General features: G+C 37.3%; 1 protein-coding gene across 6 annotated transcripts; it reads right to left on the bottom strand.

Annotated features, from left to right (window-relative positions):
• Nucleotides 1-276: 276 nt before the first annotated feature.
• kank1b (KN motif and ankyrin repeat domains 1b) lies at nucleotides 277-13,628 on the bottom strand. Of its 6 annotated transcripts, XM_084414504.1 has the most exons (14): nucleotides 13,488-13,557; nucleotides 12,024-12,114; nucleotides 11,576-11,668; nucleotides 8,700-10,781; nucleotides 8,343-8,564; nucleotides 8,138-8,224; nucleotides 7,364-7,451; nucleotides 7,065-7,196; nucleotides 6,884-6,971; nucleotides 5,967-6,186; nucleotides 3,815-3,957; nucleotides 3,521-3,721; nucleotides 3,273-3,371; nucleotides 2,639-3,169 (listed from the first exon to the last, which is right to left on the bottom strand). In XM_084414504.1, exons 3-14 carry the CDS (start codon nucleotides 11,610-11,612, stop codon nucleotides 3,116-3,118), a joined length of 3,453 nt encoding a protein of 1,150 aa, XP_084270630.1. In that variant the 5' UTR covers nucleotides 11,613-11,668; nucleotides 12,024-12,114; nucleotides 13,488-13,557; the 3' UTR covers nucleotides 2,639-3,115. The 6 variants fall into 6 exon arrangements, with proteins under 6 accessions (XP_084270629.1, XP_084270627.1, XP_084270630.1 ...); XM_084414503.1 differs by lacking the exon at nucleotides 2,639-3,169 and adding an exon at nucleotides 277-322 and having other exon boundaries at nucleotides 8,343-10,781; nucleotides 13,488-13,608; XM_084414501.1 differs by having other exon boundaries at nucleotides 2,637-3,169; nucleotides 8,343-10,781; nucleotides 13,488-13,628.
• Between the last annotated feature and the right edge of the window lie 403 nt (nucleotides 13,629-14,031).

Raw genomic sequence — 14,031 nt, 5'->3', positions numbered from 1 at the left:
ATTTTCCCTTTCAGTACAGCTAAACTGATTCTACACAACAAGCATTGAATATCAGCTGTTGTCCTTTTTACATTTGTTATTCTCTCCTTATTCTTAAAGAAAAGTGCCCTTCATTTTGTGAAGAATCTCTTTTATCATGTTAACAATTGCAAACATGATTGTCTAACCTCAAAAATGGGTGCAGACTGTCATTATGCAGCAGAATGCATTAATATCACATATGATTTCATTTGAAAGATTAGTTCACACAAGAATGAATAAAAAAAAAATCTGTCATCAGTTACTCACCTCATGTGGTTTCAAACCTGCAAGACTTTTTTTTCTGTGGAGCACAAAATAATTCGTTTTGAAAAATGTACTGGAGAATGCAGTTACAATGAATGGGGAATTAATCCTTCAAGCTACTATCTATCTATCTATCTATCTATCTATCTAGGTAAAGTTTGGTTCGTGACGTAACCTCTCCAAAGATGTGGTATGCGGGGTTAAAAAACATTCACATCCAGACCAGTTTCTATAAAAAGCATTCTAAGCAACTGTATCAGTGTCTGGTGTGGGAGCTGCTCCCCTGTGAGCAGACACTAGCAGAGGCTGGTAAAATTAGCTCATCACCGGCTGTGCTAAGAAGGCCAGGTGTGTTTTCAAATGTCCTGTTCTTCGATCTACATTTTTTATTTTCATTTTCATCATAGTCAAGTCAAGTCACCTTCATTTATAGGCTAGCGCTTTTTACCATTCAGATGCTTCAAAAGCATGCTACAGTGATAATAGGAAATGAATGCAACAATTGTTTTGGCTGTGGGCTACAGCAGCAGAAGAAAGTCATTGTCCAGCTTAAGTAAGTTTTTAAACGCTTCATTTCCGTTGTAATCATTAGTTATTAACTTAGGGGCCGCTTACACAACAGCGTTTTCAACTGAAAACAGAAAACTTTTAATGCGTTTTGGACGTTTATTTACACGACAACGGCGTTTTGGTGACCTGAGACCTTTGTTTTAAACACGGCAGGTGTAACCGTAGCAAAAGTTATGCGTTTTAAAAAGAAAACGCACTAGTGTAAACGTAATTATTTCCCAGTCTGCTCGGTAAGTTGGAGCCTATATGCTTTCGAGCCAAAATATGGTTTCAGTGAGTATAGCCTACATATGGCTCGACGGAAGGAAAAATAAACCTTTTTTTCCTTTTCTTCATTAATCAAAGTGTGTCGATTGGATTAAAAATCAACATATCACATATTTTAAATTGATGCCTGTTTGTCATGTATAATAGCTACACCGACCAATCGTCATCTGACACAAGTTCAAATTTCATTGGACAATGTGAAGTGGAATGGTGACATAAAATGACTTTATTATATTACTATTTTTGATAATTATGCAGCAATAGCCTATATATATATAATAGTATGTAGGCCTAGAGTACCGGTCAAAAAATCTGGAGACATTACTATTTAAAAAAAAAAAAGTTTTTAAAGAAGTATCTTATGCTCATCAAGTCTGCATTTATTTGATCAAAAATAGCCTACAGAAAAAAAATATTACAATGTAAAATAATGGTTTTCTTTTTTAATATACTTTACAATATAATTTATTTCTGTGATGCAAAGCTGAATTTTTCATCAGCCATTACTCCAGTTTTCAGTGTCACATGATCCTTCAAAAATCATTCTAATTGTTGTAAACAGTTATGCTGCTTAATATTTTTTTTGGAACATGTTATACTTTTTTCAGGATTCATTGTTGAATAAAAAATGTAAAACAACATAATTTAATTCAAATGGAAATGATTCTTTAAGTCTTTACAGTCACTTTTGATCAATTTAGCACATCCTTGCTGAATAATAATTAGCCTATTCACTTCTTTCAAAAAAGAAAAGAAAAAGAAAATTACCCCAAACTTTTGAACGGTATATATATTGATACAAAATATTTATATTTAAAATAAACGCTGTTCTTTTTAAAGTTATTCATTCATCAAAGAATCCTGAAAAAAGTATCAAAGGTAAAAAGAAAGAAAATCATAGTAATATATCACAATATTACAGTTTTTTTTCTGTATTTTGATCAAATAAATGTATGCTTGATGAGCAAAATAGACTTCTTTCAAAAGCATTAAAAATAGTAATGTGTCCAAACTTTGACCGGTACCTATACTTACTTTGACCGGTATATATATATATATATATATATATATATATATATATATATATATATATATATATTTCTCTTTACATTTGAGCCCGAGTCCCTGTAGAGCCGCTGCTATAACACGCTGCTAACTATGACCCCTTGTTATAACACTCCCCTCTCTCCCCTAATGTTTAATTACCAGCATAGACTGTAACAAATAGATGTTTACATGGTAATATTATGGTACCTGCTGTCGTTCACCGCATATGCAGGTGTTGAACTTGATGAAGACCTCTTTCTTCATTGTTGTTGTTTTTTACCCATAGGTTATTCCAACTGTATTATGAATAATAATAACAATAATAATATTTTTGGCAAATTTGTTCCTCAGAGATGCAAAAATTTTCACCTGCAGTTCAGCTTTTCGTCATTAGATGGCATAACGGTTCATATCTAAAATACTACAAGATAGGTAAGTAATGCAATTTTTTAAATAAACACAAGGTGGTGATGTAAGCACATTTATTTACGTATATATGAACACGATATTTACATTTAATTCATTTTTATAAAGAGTTGCTAAAATCTAGATTTTAGATTTTGAAATGCATAGAACAAGTGGAATATATATTACAAGAAATTCAATCAAGCTTTTAAAAGTAAAATAAATTGTATACAGTATCATAAAATGCAAACAATTTATATATTACCTAAAATAAAGACATAAAACTGTTCTGACATGCAGTTTCCTAAGTATAACAGTTGAATTTAAAATATAGGTTTTTATTAGTAAACTGCATAACATTTTTATATTTGAGAAAGATAACTGCCAACAGTTAGTGCACTGCATTTTTAGAACTACTGCTCTCTTTAATATTACATTTGTTTGAAGAGATAATGTGTAATATTCATCTCAGTCATATGATTGAACAGGTTGTTCAGAGGGGATGTATGAATAGATGAAGAGCGCATGGGAAAATGTCATATTAATCAGAAAAGCTTATGCGTGAAGCGGGTGGAGTCTTGCTTCGAGGGGATCCCTGTAGATGAGCATGAAAACAGTTGTGCTGCTAATTTGAGTAATTGGTAACATAAAATGAAATGCTATGAGGGAGTACAGGCATAGATAAGAAAGAGTCATACCCTAGGTTGGCCCTTTGAGTAGTTGACATGGGCATAGAGGAGCATAGCAATGTCTTTGTGTCCGGCCTCCAGAGCTATAGACAGAGCAGTGCTCTCATCCTACCAGCACACAGACACAAAACATACCAGACAAAAACACAGACACAAATGTCATAGACACATTTAAACAAGAACACACATTTAAATCACAAATGGGAAGAATAATACACATTCAATCTTTTCTGTCAGATAGCCATGTGGTTACTCACATTGTCAGTCAGTGTGGCATCACAGCTTAGCTGGGCCAGTAAGAGTTTGACAATGTCAGCATGGCCGTGTTCACCAGCACACATCAGAGCGGTTGACCCCTCATCATCCTGGATGTTGACCTCTGCCCCCGCAGCCAGTAGAGCCCGGACCATATCTATACGCCCATGACTGACTGCTAGCATGAGAGCGGTCTGACCAGCCTGTGAAGAAAATAGGCCAGTAAACACAAAAGAATACTCTTAGGGAGAAACAGTTTTCTTAGTTTAAATACTCATATAAACTGAGACAGATACCTGGCTGGCTTTGGCATTAACATCGCCTCTGCTGAAGAGTTCTTGCACCACCATCATGTCTTCTTTTGCTTCCACGGCAGCCAGGGAGGCAAGCATTATGGGAGTATAGCCAGCCTTATTCTGATGATCAATATTACACACTCCTGCATGAGAAGGAATCAAGACCAAATTAATTATCCATCTAGTTTGTCCATAAAACATTAAAGGATCCATAATTTTAACCTTTTTTAACAATCGAGTGTCTCTTTACAGTTTATTTAAACTGTGCTCAAGAAACAGATGCATTTAACACTCTTTCTGTGTCTAGTCTCTGAAATCTTGGATAAACATTTATATTAAACAAACCACAACCATTCAGAGGGTCAGTACAATGTTTAAATGTTTTTTAAAGAAGTCTCTTATTCTCACCAAGACAACATTTATTTGTTCAAACATACAGTATGAACAGTAATATTCTGAAATATTATTACAATTTAAAATAACTGGGTAACACCTTATTTTAAAGTGTCATTGTTACATGTAGTTACTATAGTAATAACTATTACAAATTGCATGCAAATAACCCTAAACAAAATACATGTAGTTACTTACAGGCACAATATGTAACAATATGTACGTTTTTAGATTCAAATATCCAAAAATCACTAGAACAATGTTATATATTTTGTTAACTTGTGTACTTACGTTATCCCAAACGTTTCCAACATTTTAAATCCAGAGAAATCAGCTATTTTAACCAGGACACAGACCGTGTCCATGTGTCGCCTGTCAATGATGTCATATCCGCGCTACCCTTGATTTCCGTAGAAACCATGGAAACACCAAAGACGCTTTATGTTATGCGTTTTATTAGACAGGTGAGCAACTGTTTGGATACATTTATGAACAGAAAACTAATCATTGTTATATAGCTGAACACGGTTAGTCTTATTGTATCAATAGGTTGTTTTCTTGATTTACCACGACTCACAAGTACTATGTTTTTACCTCAGAGACACTATTTTGTCAAGTGGCTAACATAGCATAATCAGAAAGAGCTTTCTCCATTCTCTAAAATTAATTGCATGTCATTTAGCAACAGAAGTCATCCAGTTTTTATTAATATGACATTCTAATATCGAACTAGCTTACTACAGTCTGTTGTACCTGCCACCAAGCTAACGCAAAAAGTAACATTATAACATAATTTCAACACACTCATTTATTAGCCATGTAAAACAGCTCCGCTGGACTCCAACGGTATGTATCGCAGATGTCTTTCATTAGCATTCGCTCCAGCGGTCTCTTTCAAATTGAATACATTAGCATCCATGAACATGATTTCTGCCGAGTCCGTTGGATTGCTTTCCATCGGCTGTGGAGGTGAAGAGTCAAGACAATTCCCAAGATTCCACGCTCAGTCACGGTGTCATCAAGCTACGCCTTTGTTTTGAATAAGCAACCTCAAGAGGTGAAAATTACATATTGTGCCTTTAATATTACTCGGTACTTAAATGTATAATTACAGTGTAACAAAGACACCTTAAAACAAAGTGTAACCAATAACTGTGTTCTATTTTAATATATGTTAAAAACTAATTTATTCCTGTAATGGAAAGCTGTCTTTACTGTCACTTTTGATTAATTTAATTAATAAAAATAAAATAAAATAAAAAATACTGACCACAAACTTTTGATCGATAGAGTAATGTTTGGTTGTGAAATATTCAATGCAGATCCTGCAAGCATATTAGTAATACAGCTAAATTAAGGTATAGAGAAGTAACAAACAGAAGTTTAATCTGGTGTGCTACTTCACATTGGATTAATCAAGGATTATGTGTTAACCCACCTTATTTTTAAGGTAACAGCAGCACAGCCATTTGTAAATTGAATGTGTCTGACTTCCGGTGTCATCTGCTTCCAGTTATTTGTAGCTGTTCAAAACAGCTTGTTATGCTGCTTGATATTGCAAACTGGTAATTCTTACCATATCATTTTAATGTATTGTCATGGTTATAAACTCACTGGTTTGTAGCACAAATAGTTTTAGTGCACTTTGTTATTCTTCTAGTTATTTAACTATAGCGGCTAATGAATCAGAAGTCTCGAACATTCACAGAAAATAGCTTACTTCTGCATTGAAAAATAAGGTGGATAGGTTTCAGGGTACCTGCAGCAAGTAGAATCTTTACTACGCTGAAATTAGAGTGAGACACACTGTAGTGAAGGGCTGTGTTGCCATTTTGGTCAGCCATGTTGGCCACATAGCACAGCACATCTGGCGAGACATGGCGGCAAGCGAAGAGGAAGTCCTCCACCATCTGTGGACATGCCCTCTTCTGACTGGACACACAGAACCACTCCTGCTGCACTGTGCTTAGACAGGAGCGCTTTTGCAAAGACAAACAGATAAAATGCAGAAAAAACAAATCAAAAAGTTGGGTAGAGTATTCGTGTAAACTACATGGACACTTTCTAGACATACTATGCCAAGAACAAAATAACACCAAGTAAATGAATGCAGGCGTCACAAGCAGGCTTTTAACACAAACAAAATACAGCAACGCTATAATTTTAAACTTCCCAAATCCCACAGAGTACCGAACAATCTGATCTATATGCCAGTGGGTAATTATGGGAGGAGGAGAAGACTGAGTAAACATAGAATACATCAACAACTGAGTTTTTTTCCGACTGTGAAACGCAGCGCCACAATACATCATAAACTAAGTTTGGTTTGCCCTTCTTTTGCTTTCCTGTTGTTGAGTTATATATTTTTGAACCTTGAGAATTCATTCCCACATGTTGTTGTTGTGTGTGACAAAGCGACTGGAAAAAATAGAAGCCACTAACAATGTAGGTGAAATGAATAATTACAAAGCAAAAGCAATAGAAACAAGCCTATTAAACAATAGTGATTCAAAGTATTGGAATCCATCTCTGATAATAAAGGACATACAAAACACATTCATACAATATGCTGTAAATGTTACAGACACTTCTTAGAAAGCCTCTACTAAATGCAGAGTATAGAAAAATACACGGAAACGGTAAAAGACAAATCTCAGTTATTGTTCTGTAACTCACCAATTCTCTGTTGGAAATGACCTTGCTACCATTAAGGTGAACCTCCAGAGTTTGGCAGGCAGAAAGCATCTTCTCACTAAATATATACCTATACAGTAGAAAACAAATGTACCATGATAACTTTGGCTGAACAGTTTCATCTTGCACTGAAAAAACAAAACGTGTTATTATGAGCATGAACCTTTCGTTTCTTTTAGGAATCTTCATTTTATCTTTGGTGCTGCCCTCTTTCTCTCTCTTTTCTCTTTTTTTCTTCTCTTCATTTTCAGAATCGCCACCCTCAGACAAGAGGTCCACAATACCTCTCTGTGTACTGTATATTGACAGACAGAGAGAGAGATGTACAATTAAATGTACAATGCATATAGCAAAGTATATCATTCAAAAAGACATGCAATACACAACCAATCTGGTAAAAGAGCTCAACAAAAGTTTATGAATTTATTAGTAATTTAATAAATAATGAAAACCTTTATTTACCCTAGCGATGCAGTCGTAGGGTTCGTACTATCTGTGGTGCTTTTCCTTTTCATGATAGACCTAAGACAGCGGTCATCACTGGGTGAGCCTGAAGGAAATGGATAAAGGATCAAAACAAATTTGCATAGAGTTGATGTTCATCCCACTTCTTTGGAACTAATATATATTAAGAAAAGAAGCTCTGTGGAAGGGAATCATAATATTTGCGGGTCCTTGACATGAAGAAGCTTGAAAACCCCAGAAAACATTCCCTGGCCCTGGTTTGTAATGACATCACCTAAGCACAGACACACTTCTTTATACACCAAAAACACCTGCTAAAGGCTCTTTTTTTTTTTAATAAGGACTTCTGATAGACAAGCACTCCTGCCTTTCAGAAACCATGCACAACGCAGGCTTCCAGTGTGGATGTTATTCATGTCTGTGTCTGCCACATACCAGAGGACATTAGAGAATTCCACAAACCAACAGCAGCCCAAATATTCTAAGTGTAGGGCTTATTCAGCCAAAAGACAAACCAGAGAGAGAGAGAGAGAGAGAGAGAGAGAGAGAGAGAGAGAGAGAGAGAGAGAGAGAGAGAGAGAGAGAGAGAGCGAGAGAGCTATTTTCACCTCCTGTTCAAATTCCACAGCAGAAAGATTGCTCTGAAAAAAGTCTCCTCTTTTCTGCTTATTTTTGTATCTTGCACTTCTTTGTCGGGTGGAGTCATTTCGACCAGGATGAAATACTTTTGCTTGCTAACTTGAGTTACCTTTGACACATGTAAATACAAACCATGAAGAGCAGCGGACATCTGCAATTCCATTTGATTCTTCTGTTTAACCATTGTAGTCTCATTTGATGACTGGCTTTGTGCAGTGACTGGAAATTAGAAAGAAAATGAAAGAAAGCAATTAGCTGAAACCGCATAAAGCATCTAAATCTAAATTTGACCAAAAATGCTTTTAAAAGGTAGATACACAAATATATACATCCTTACCTTTAACTTGTTCATCTAACTGTCTGTGGGACTGGAGAGTGACCCCATGTTTTGACCCAGGGTGGCTGTCGGTTAACAGGTCCTGTTGTTCTTTAAGTAATTTCTGCATGCGATCTATATAATGATCAAGTCCAGGCTCAGTCTGCGCAAACATCTGGCCCTCCGTGTCGCGTATCCTCCCGTCCCCCACTTCCACGCCGATGCTACGTGTCTTGACCGGATCTGGTAGACGGGATGGACCACATGCAATGTTTCGTGTATGGAGACCAATGAGGATATTCTCATTGATATTTGCCATTCCGATACCAACATCTCGTGTTATCACATTAGGGACAGCAGGGGTGTTTGTGTCTCTACCTAAGCATGTTGTGGTTCCAACAGAGTGCATCTGAGCAGCAGCCATTCGGTCGCAAACCTTCCCATCCCCAACCGCCAGAGATCGAGTGATCGTGTGTGCTGTGTTGGTATGTCTTTCCCTGGTGAGTGTGTGCTTTGTGTTGGTGCTGGCTTCAGAGATACAGGCCTGCAAAGTGCTGGTGCTGCGCGAGACGGTGCAAAAGGCTGTGCTGGTACGCTGCGACAAAGTCTGTGGGATTGCCATTACACTAAAGTCAACGCTTCGCACTGGGTCAGTGACAGTTCCTTGGGAAATTAGCGATTTGACAGCTATGACATCCATGTCGACCGTGCAGTCACCACAGCCCACCGTTTGGTGGGAAATGTTCTTCTTCTTCTCAATTGTCTCCAAAGTAATTGTGGCAGTGTCACACATGTACATTGTTGTCCCAACACCTTGATTTCGTGTTGCTGCACGCTTGCTTCCAACACATTGATCTTTTCGTGCCACTCTTTGGCGTACTTCCCACTCTTCCATAGGTGTATCTGGGCCAGATGAAACGACCCTCACCTCCGGTTTGCAGGAGACTCCAACAGCAATGGAAATCTGCTCTAGTCCTCCCCCAACAGCAGAATGCACAAGGTTGGTGTGGTTTCCAACCCCAAGAGTGCGAGTACGCAACCCGGTCTGGGTTGCGACGCAGTTCACCTGTGGTTGTGCGGAGGAACTCTTGTCAGCATGGTTTCTCGCTTCTGCTTCTCGCAGTTCACTTCTTAGCTTGCCCATTTCTGCCTTGAGCATTGCTTCTTTAAGCTCAGCCTCCAGTATCTGAACCCGGTCACTTAAATGTTGGATGGTTTGCTGTTGTAACTCTGTATCTGCTTCCTCGTTGGATAAAACCCCCAGCATAGTCTCAGTGACACTGACAGCCACTGACTGAGTTTCAGGTTTTGCACCAACAGCAACATCCTTACTAAAGTTTAATTTGTGTTGATGAATATCATCAACTTCATCAATGGACCTGTCATCTCCAACTGCAACAGACTTTTGATCTCTCGTCTTGAAGGCAGAGGATTCAAGACGTGCATCTTGGATCTTCCTTTCAAGCAGTTGCATTTCAACACTAAGCTGTTGAAAATCCGTCAGACCAGAGATGGCACCCTCTATCGCTGGTTTGCTGCTAAAATCTTTGTCAATGATAGAGCCTGATTTTTGATCTTCATCTTGCCTCTTGACCAAGGCGGTCAGTTGTCTCTTTTCTTCCTGCAAAACAGAAATCTTCACCTGTAGGACAGGAATGGCCTTTACTTGTTCCTCCAGGTCCTTTAACCTTCGCAAAGCAGCTGCCATCTGATCCCTGACCATCTGCAGGTGGAGTGGGCTCACACCGCTCACTGGAGATGCTCGGCCAGAGCTTGAGGGGCTGATTTTAAGGGTGTTCCCCAATAACAAGGAACTTTGTCTGGGCTGGTCTAGGACTGTCATCTTAGCACCTTGATTTAGGGCACTCCAGCTTGTGTATGGAGATAGGGTACCACTAGAGCCAAGACCACCAAAACTGGCCAGTCTACGCCGTGGCTGTGGTTCTGGAGGTCCTTGCTGCGACGAGCCTTTCTCGTGTTCCAAACGTTTGCATGTTTCCATCAAAGTTCTTTCCACTAGAGGATTCGGTTTGGTTGGGGTAGGACGTTGTGTGGCTGGGGTAGACGTCCCATCTACATACCTCTGAGAGGTGACTAGGTCTTGAGGGACCTCAGGTCTTGGACAGGAGGATTTAGGTTTGGAATGGGGAAGTGGGGGTCTTCTTCTGTTGACAGAAGAAGAGGAAGAGGATGAAGACGGAGACGCTTTCTTGGCTTCATCACTGCTCACTGAGGACAAAGACTCTGAAGAATTCCAGTGTGTGGGGTTTAAGATGCGTTGCGACTCAGAGGCAGCGTTTGCCGCTCCGGGTCGCTTGTTAAAATGCAGCCGTCGAATGGTGTCACTTCGCTCAATATCATCCACGTATTTAACAAAGTCTAAGTCGAGCTGGTACCCGTATGGTGTATCGATGCTGAATGGGCTACTCTGAAAAGTGTCAGCAGTGATCTCACTCCAGTCTGTTTAAACAAAGAAAACCAAATTATTTTGGTAGAGGAGATTGGAGAGTTCATATTCAAAGTTCATATTTATAAAGTGAATGTCTACTTTTTTGTGAGTAAAACTGTTCAATAATAAGATAAAAATATACTTCCAAGCCAAGAACATGAAAATTTATGACTGTGGACTGTTTATAACAAACATGCCTAAAAACACTATTTAAAATCACAGCATGAAACTGAGACGGAAAGAAAAAGACGAAAAAGATTTAAAAATTCAGAATAAAATAGTACATACATATACTTCATATTCACAGTATTGCAGGCACATTTCAAGTGGTGACATTCTCAGCTTGATCTGATTTCCATAAAAATATGCATTCCTTACTAAAAAAAAAAACTCAGCAGCAAATGTCTTTCAAAACAAAATAAGGCTTAACTTTCTTACCTGCAGATTAGAATTTTCACCAAAAAGAAAATGTTGTACACACAGGAAAAAAAGTTCTAGTAAAGTTTGTTCGCTTTCTCCTCTCTGCCCTTGTCTTACTCATTCTGCTCTCCGCTTCCAGGCCCTCAGTCTCTTATTTTGTTTCTCTCCTCCCACTGCTTTTTTATTCCCTTTCTCTTTCATCAACTCAAGCATTCAAAAACATTTCTATTGCAAAGTAAAAAAAAAAAAAACTTTACACTGAAAAAACTTCCAAATATAAATAAAGATATCCCCCTGCATTCAGAAACTGGGAGCATGCAAGTCAAAACCATTTTATTATAATTTATATGTAATTTAAGAAAACTGCAGAGTTGCTGATTCTTACCTTGTTGATTCAGGTGGAAGTGTGTTTTCTGAGTCATGGCAGCTTTTTATAGACGATACCACCACTAAAATGTCTTTCTCAGCAGTGGAAACACTAGAAAAAGCAAAAACAGACAAGAGCACATTAAACATATCACCTAAGACATGTTTAGCTGAGAAACTGTATTATACTACATCAAGGACACCGCTAATAATCTAAATTGTTATAATAATAACAATAAACTGGTGCATTTAGGGTTGTGTTCAAATTGCTAATTTTATTCCATGTATCAATTTAAAATTCATGCCAATTGGATTAAAAATATATATATATATATATATATATATATTATTATTATTATTTTTTTTTTTAATCCAATTGGCATGAATTTTAAATTGATACATGGAATAAAATTAGCAATTTGGTTAACAGATAAGAGTAAGGGAAACCTTTCAATCATGAACCTCACATGATTTATCTTTTCATATACTGCCCCCTACTGAAGATAAAGGTAAGCAGTCTCATGTAGATCTGCAATACACCACCTGAAAAAAGAGAGTCTGAAAAGCAAAAAAAAAAGGGATTTGGATCTTTTGAATGAACTGGTTTGAATGAATCAAAACCTTTATATTATTTAAAATATATCCTTTTGTGTTACATGGAAAAAAGAAAGTCAAAAGGGTATGGAATGACATGAGGGTGCGTAACTCATGACCCCCCCCCCCCCCCCCCCCCCCCCTCTTTTATAAGACAAACTGTCCCTTTAATGCATAGTTTTTACAGTTTCTGCAGCTGCAAGCAGGAGTTATAGCTTAGTGACACACAACAACAAGCAAAACCATATGTGGCTGCCACATAATGTCAAAATTCCATCTGATTAAGGAAAGGAAGAGGGGGAGAAACCCTGCAAACCAGGAGAAGCTTACACTGTCACTGCAGACAGATATCTGAAACATGAGACCTGCATTGTGTCAGCTGAATTGCTTGGCAGTGAGAGGACATGGACACATCGACACAACACGCACGAACGGACACACACTGATCCATGAACACACACATATATCTGATATGAACAAAGGCTTTAGGGCATAAAGTAAAACTGAGAATAACAATCAAGAAAATGATTGATGAAAAAGAGAAAAGAAGATAAATAATTTAGAAATATTTTTTTTGTTACAAATGTATCATTTTAGTTGTTTTTTACTGCAGAATAACAAATATGACCTGAAATAACTACTAATTGATTAATAATTTGTGTTGAATGTATATATACATATAATTAGCACAAAATGTCCTTTATTATAGTACAAAATATACTTAGACTATGGAAACACAAAAAACTAAAATAAGTTTGATTACTAAATATAATAAAATGTCCATGTTGTTGACTGTTACACACTAACAGAACAACTAAAATGTTCTATTCATTCCATATGTTGGATCCTTAAATACAAACAAGGGATGTTTTGTATGTGGAATTCAATGAAAGAGGATAAACCAATCTGGTTAGGTTTACTGGAAATAGCATTCTCAAGATTTACTTTGTTTTAAGAGGGAAATATATGTGTGCATTAATGGATATAATCTGCTCCTGGTACAGCCCAGTATATCTTCGGCTTACTGGATTACACACTGCCTGGAGACTAGCTGTACCACATCCTCAACAAATAGCACAGGCCATTTAACATTCTTGTAAACATAACTTGAAAAAAAGTGTGCAATAACTAATAAAGTGTATTTTGGTAGCACTACCTTAACTTGTTTTAAAAATGTTTTAAAACATTTCTATGAAACATTATTGTTATTTGCATAGGCTACATGTCATGTCTGCAGCAAAATATTCTTAGACCGTCCAAAGTGACAACAAATGCAGTGAATGACTTCAATAAGATATCCTATCCACACTGTGCAGGTGAGTCTGTTGTTTACATACCAGAGCGAAGCGCAAATAGAGATGAACTGCGTTTCTTCTGCGTTTACTTCTGAACATTTTTGTTTATCTTGAAACAGTGCTCCCGTAATGAATGCTTAGCGTAAACAGCCAGTCCTGGAGTAACTTTACCATGCTGTTCTGCATGCGCATGGAGGAGTTGCTGCTTACGCCATGACGCACTACGGCAGGTGTGCAGTATAGGCTAACGTTACTACTTTTACTTTTTTTTTTTTTTTCTGCCATATAAACAAAAACAATAGTATGCTAGTTCCCACTTGACTTATAACTGAATTTAGTAGAAAAGGAGGCGTGAAGTATGGGGGGGAATAAAATATTGAAAACAATTATACTAAGGCTAAAATAACTACATGCATGGTTACGAGCCATTTATTTGATTTAAAATAGCAGTTTTTAATCAACAAAATTATTTAAATTCAGCCCAATACAGTTGCAGATCCTCTACAAAAATTAAGGAGTTAGAAATCAGAAAATGTTCAGTATCAGAACGCTGTTAATGACGTATGTCTTCAAGATTAGAGCGACA

This window comes from Rutilus rutilus (assembly GCF_951802725.1).
Source record: "Rutilus rutilus genome assembly, chromosome: 7".
Taxonomy (NCBI): domain Eukaryota; kingdom Metazoa; phylum Chordata; class Actinopteri; order Cypriniformes; family Leuciscidae; genus Rutilus; species Rutilus rutilus.
This window is presented reverse-complemented; position numbering and strand designations above follow the sequence as displayed.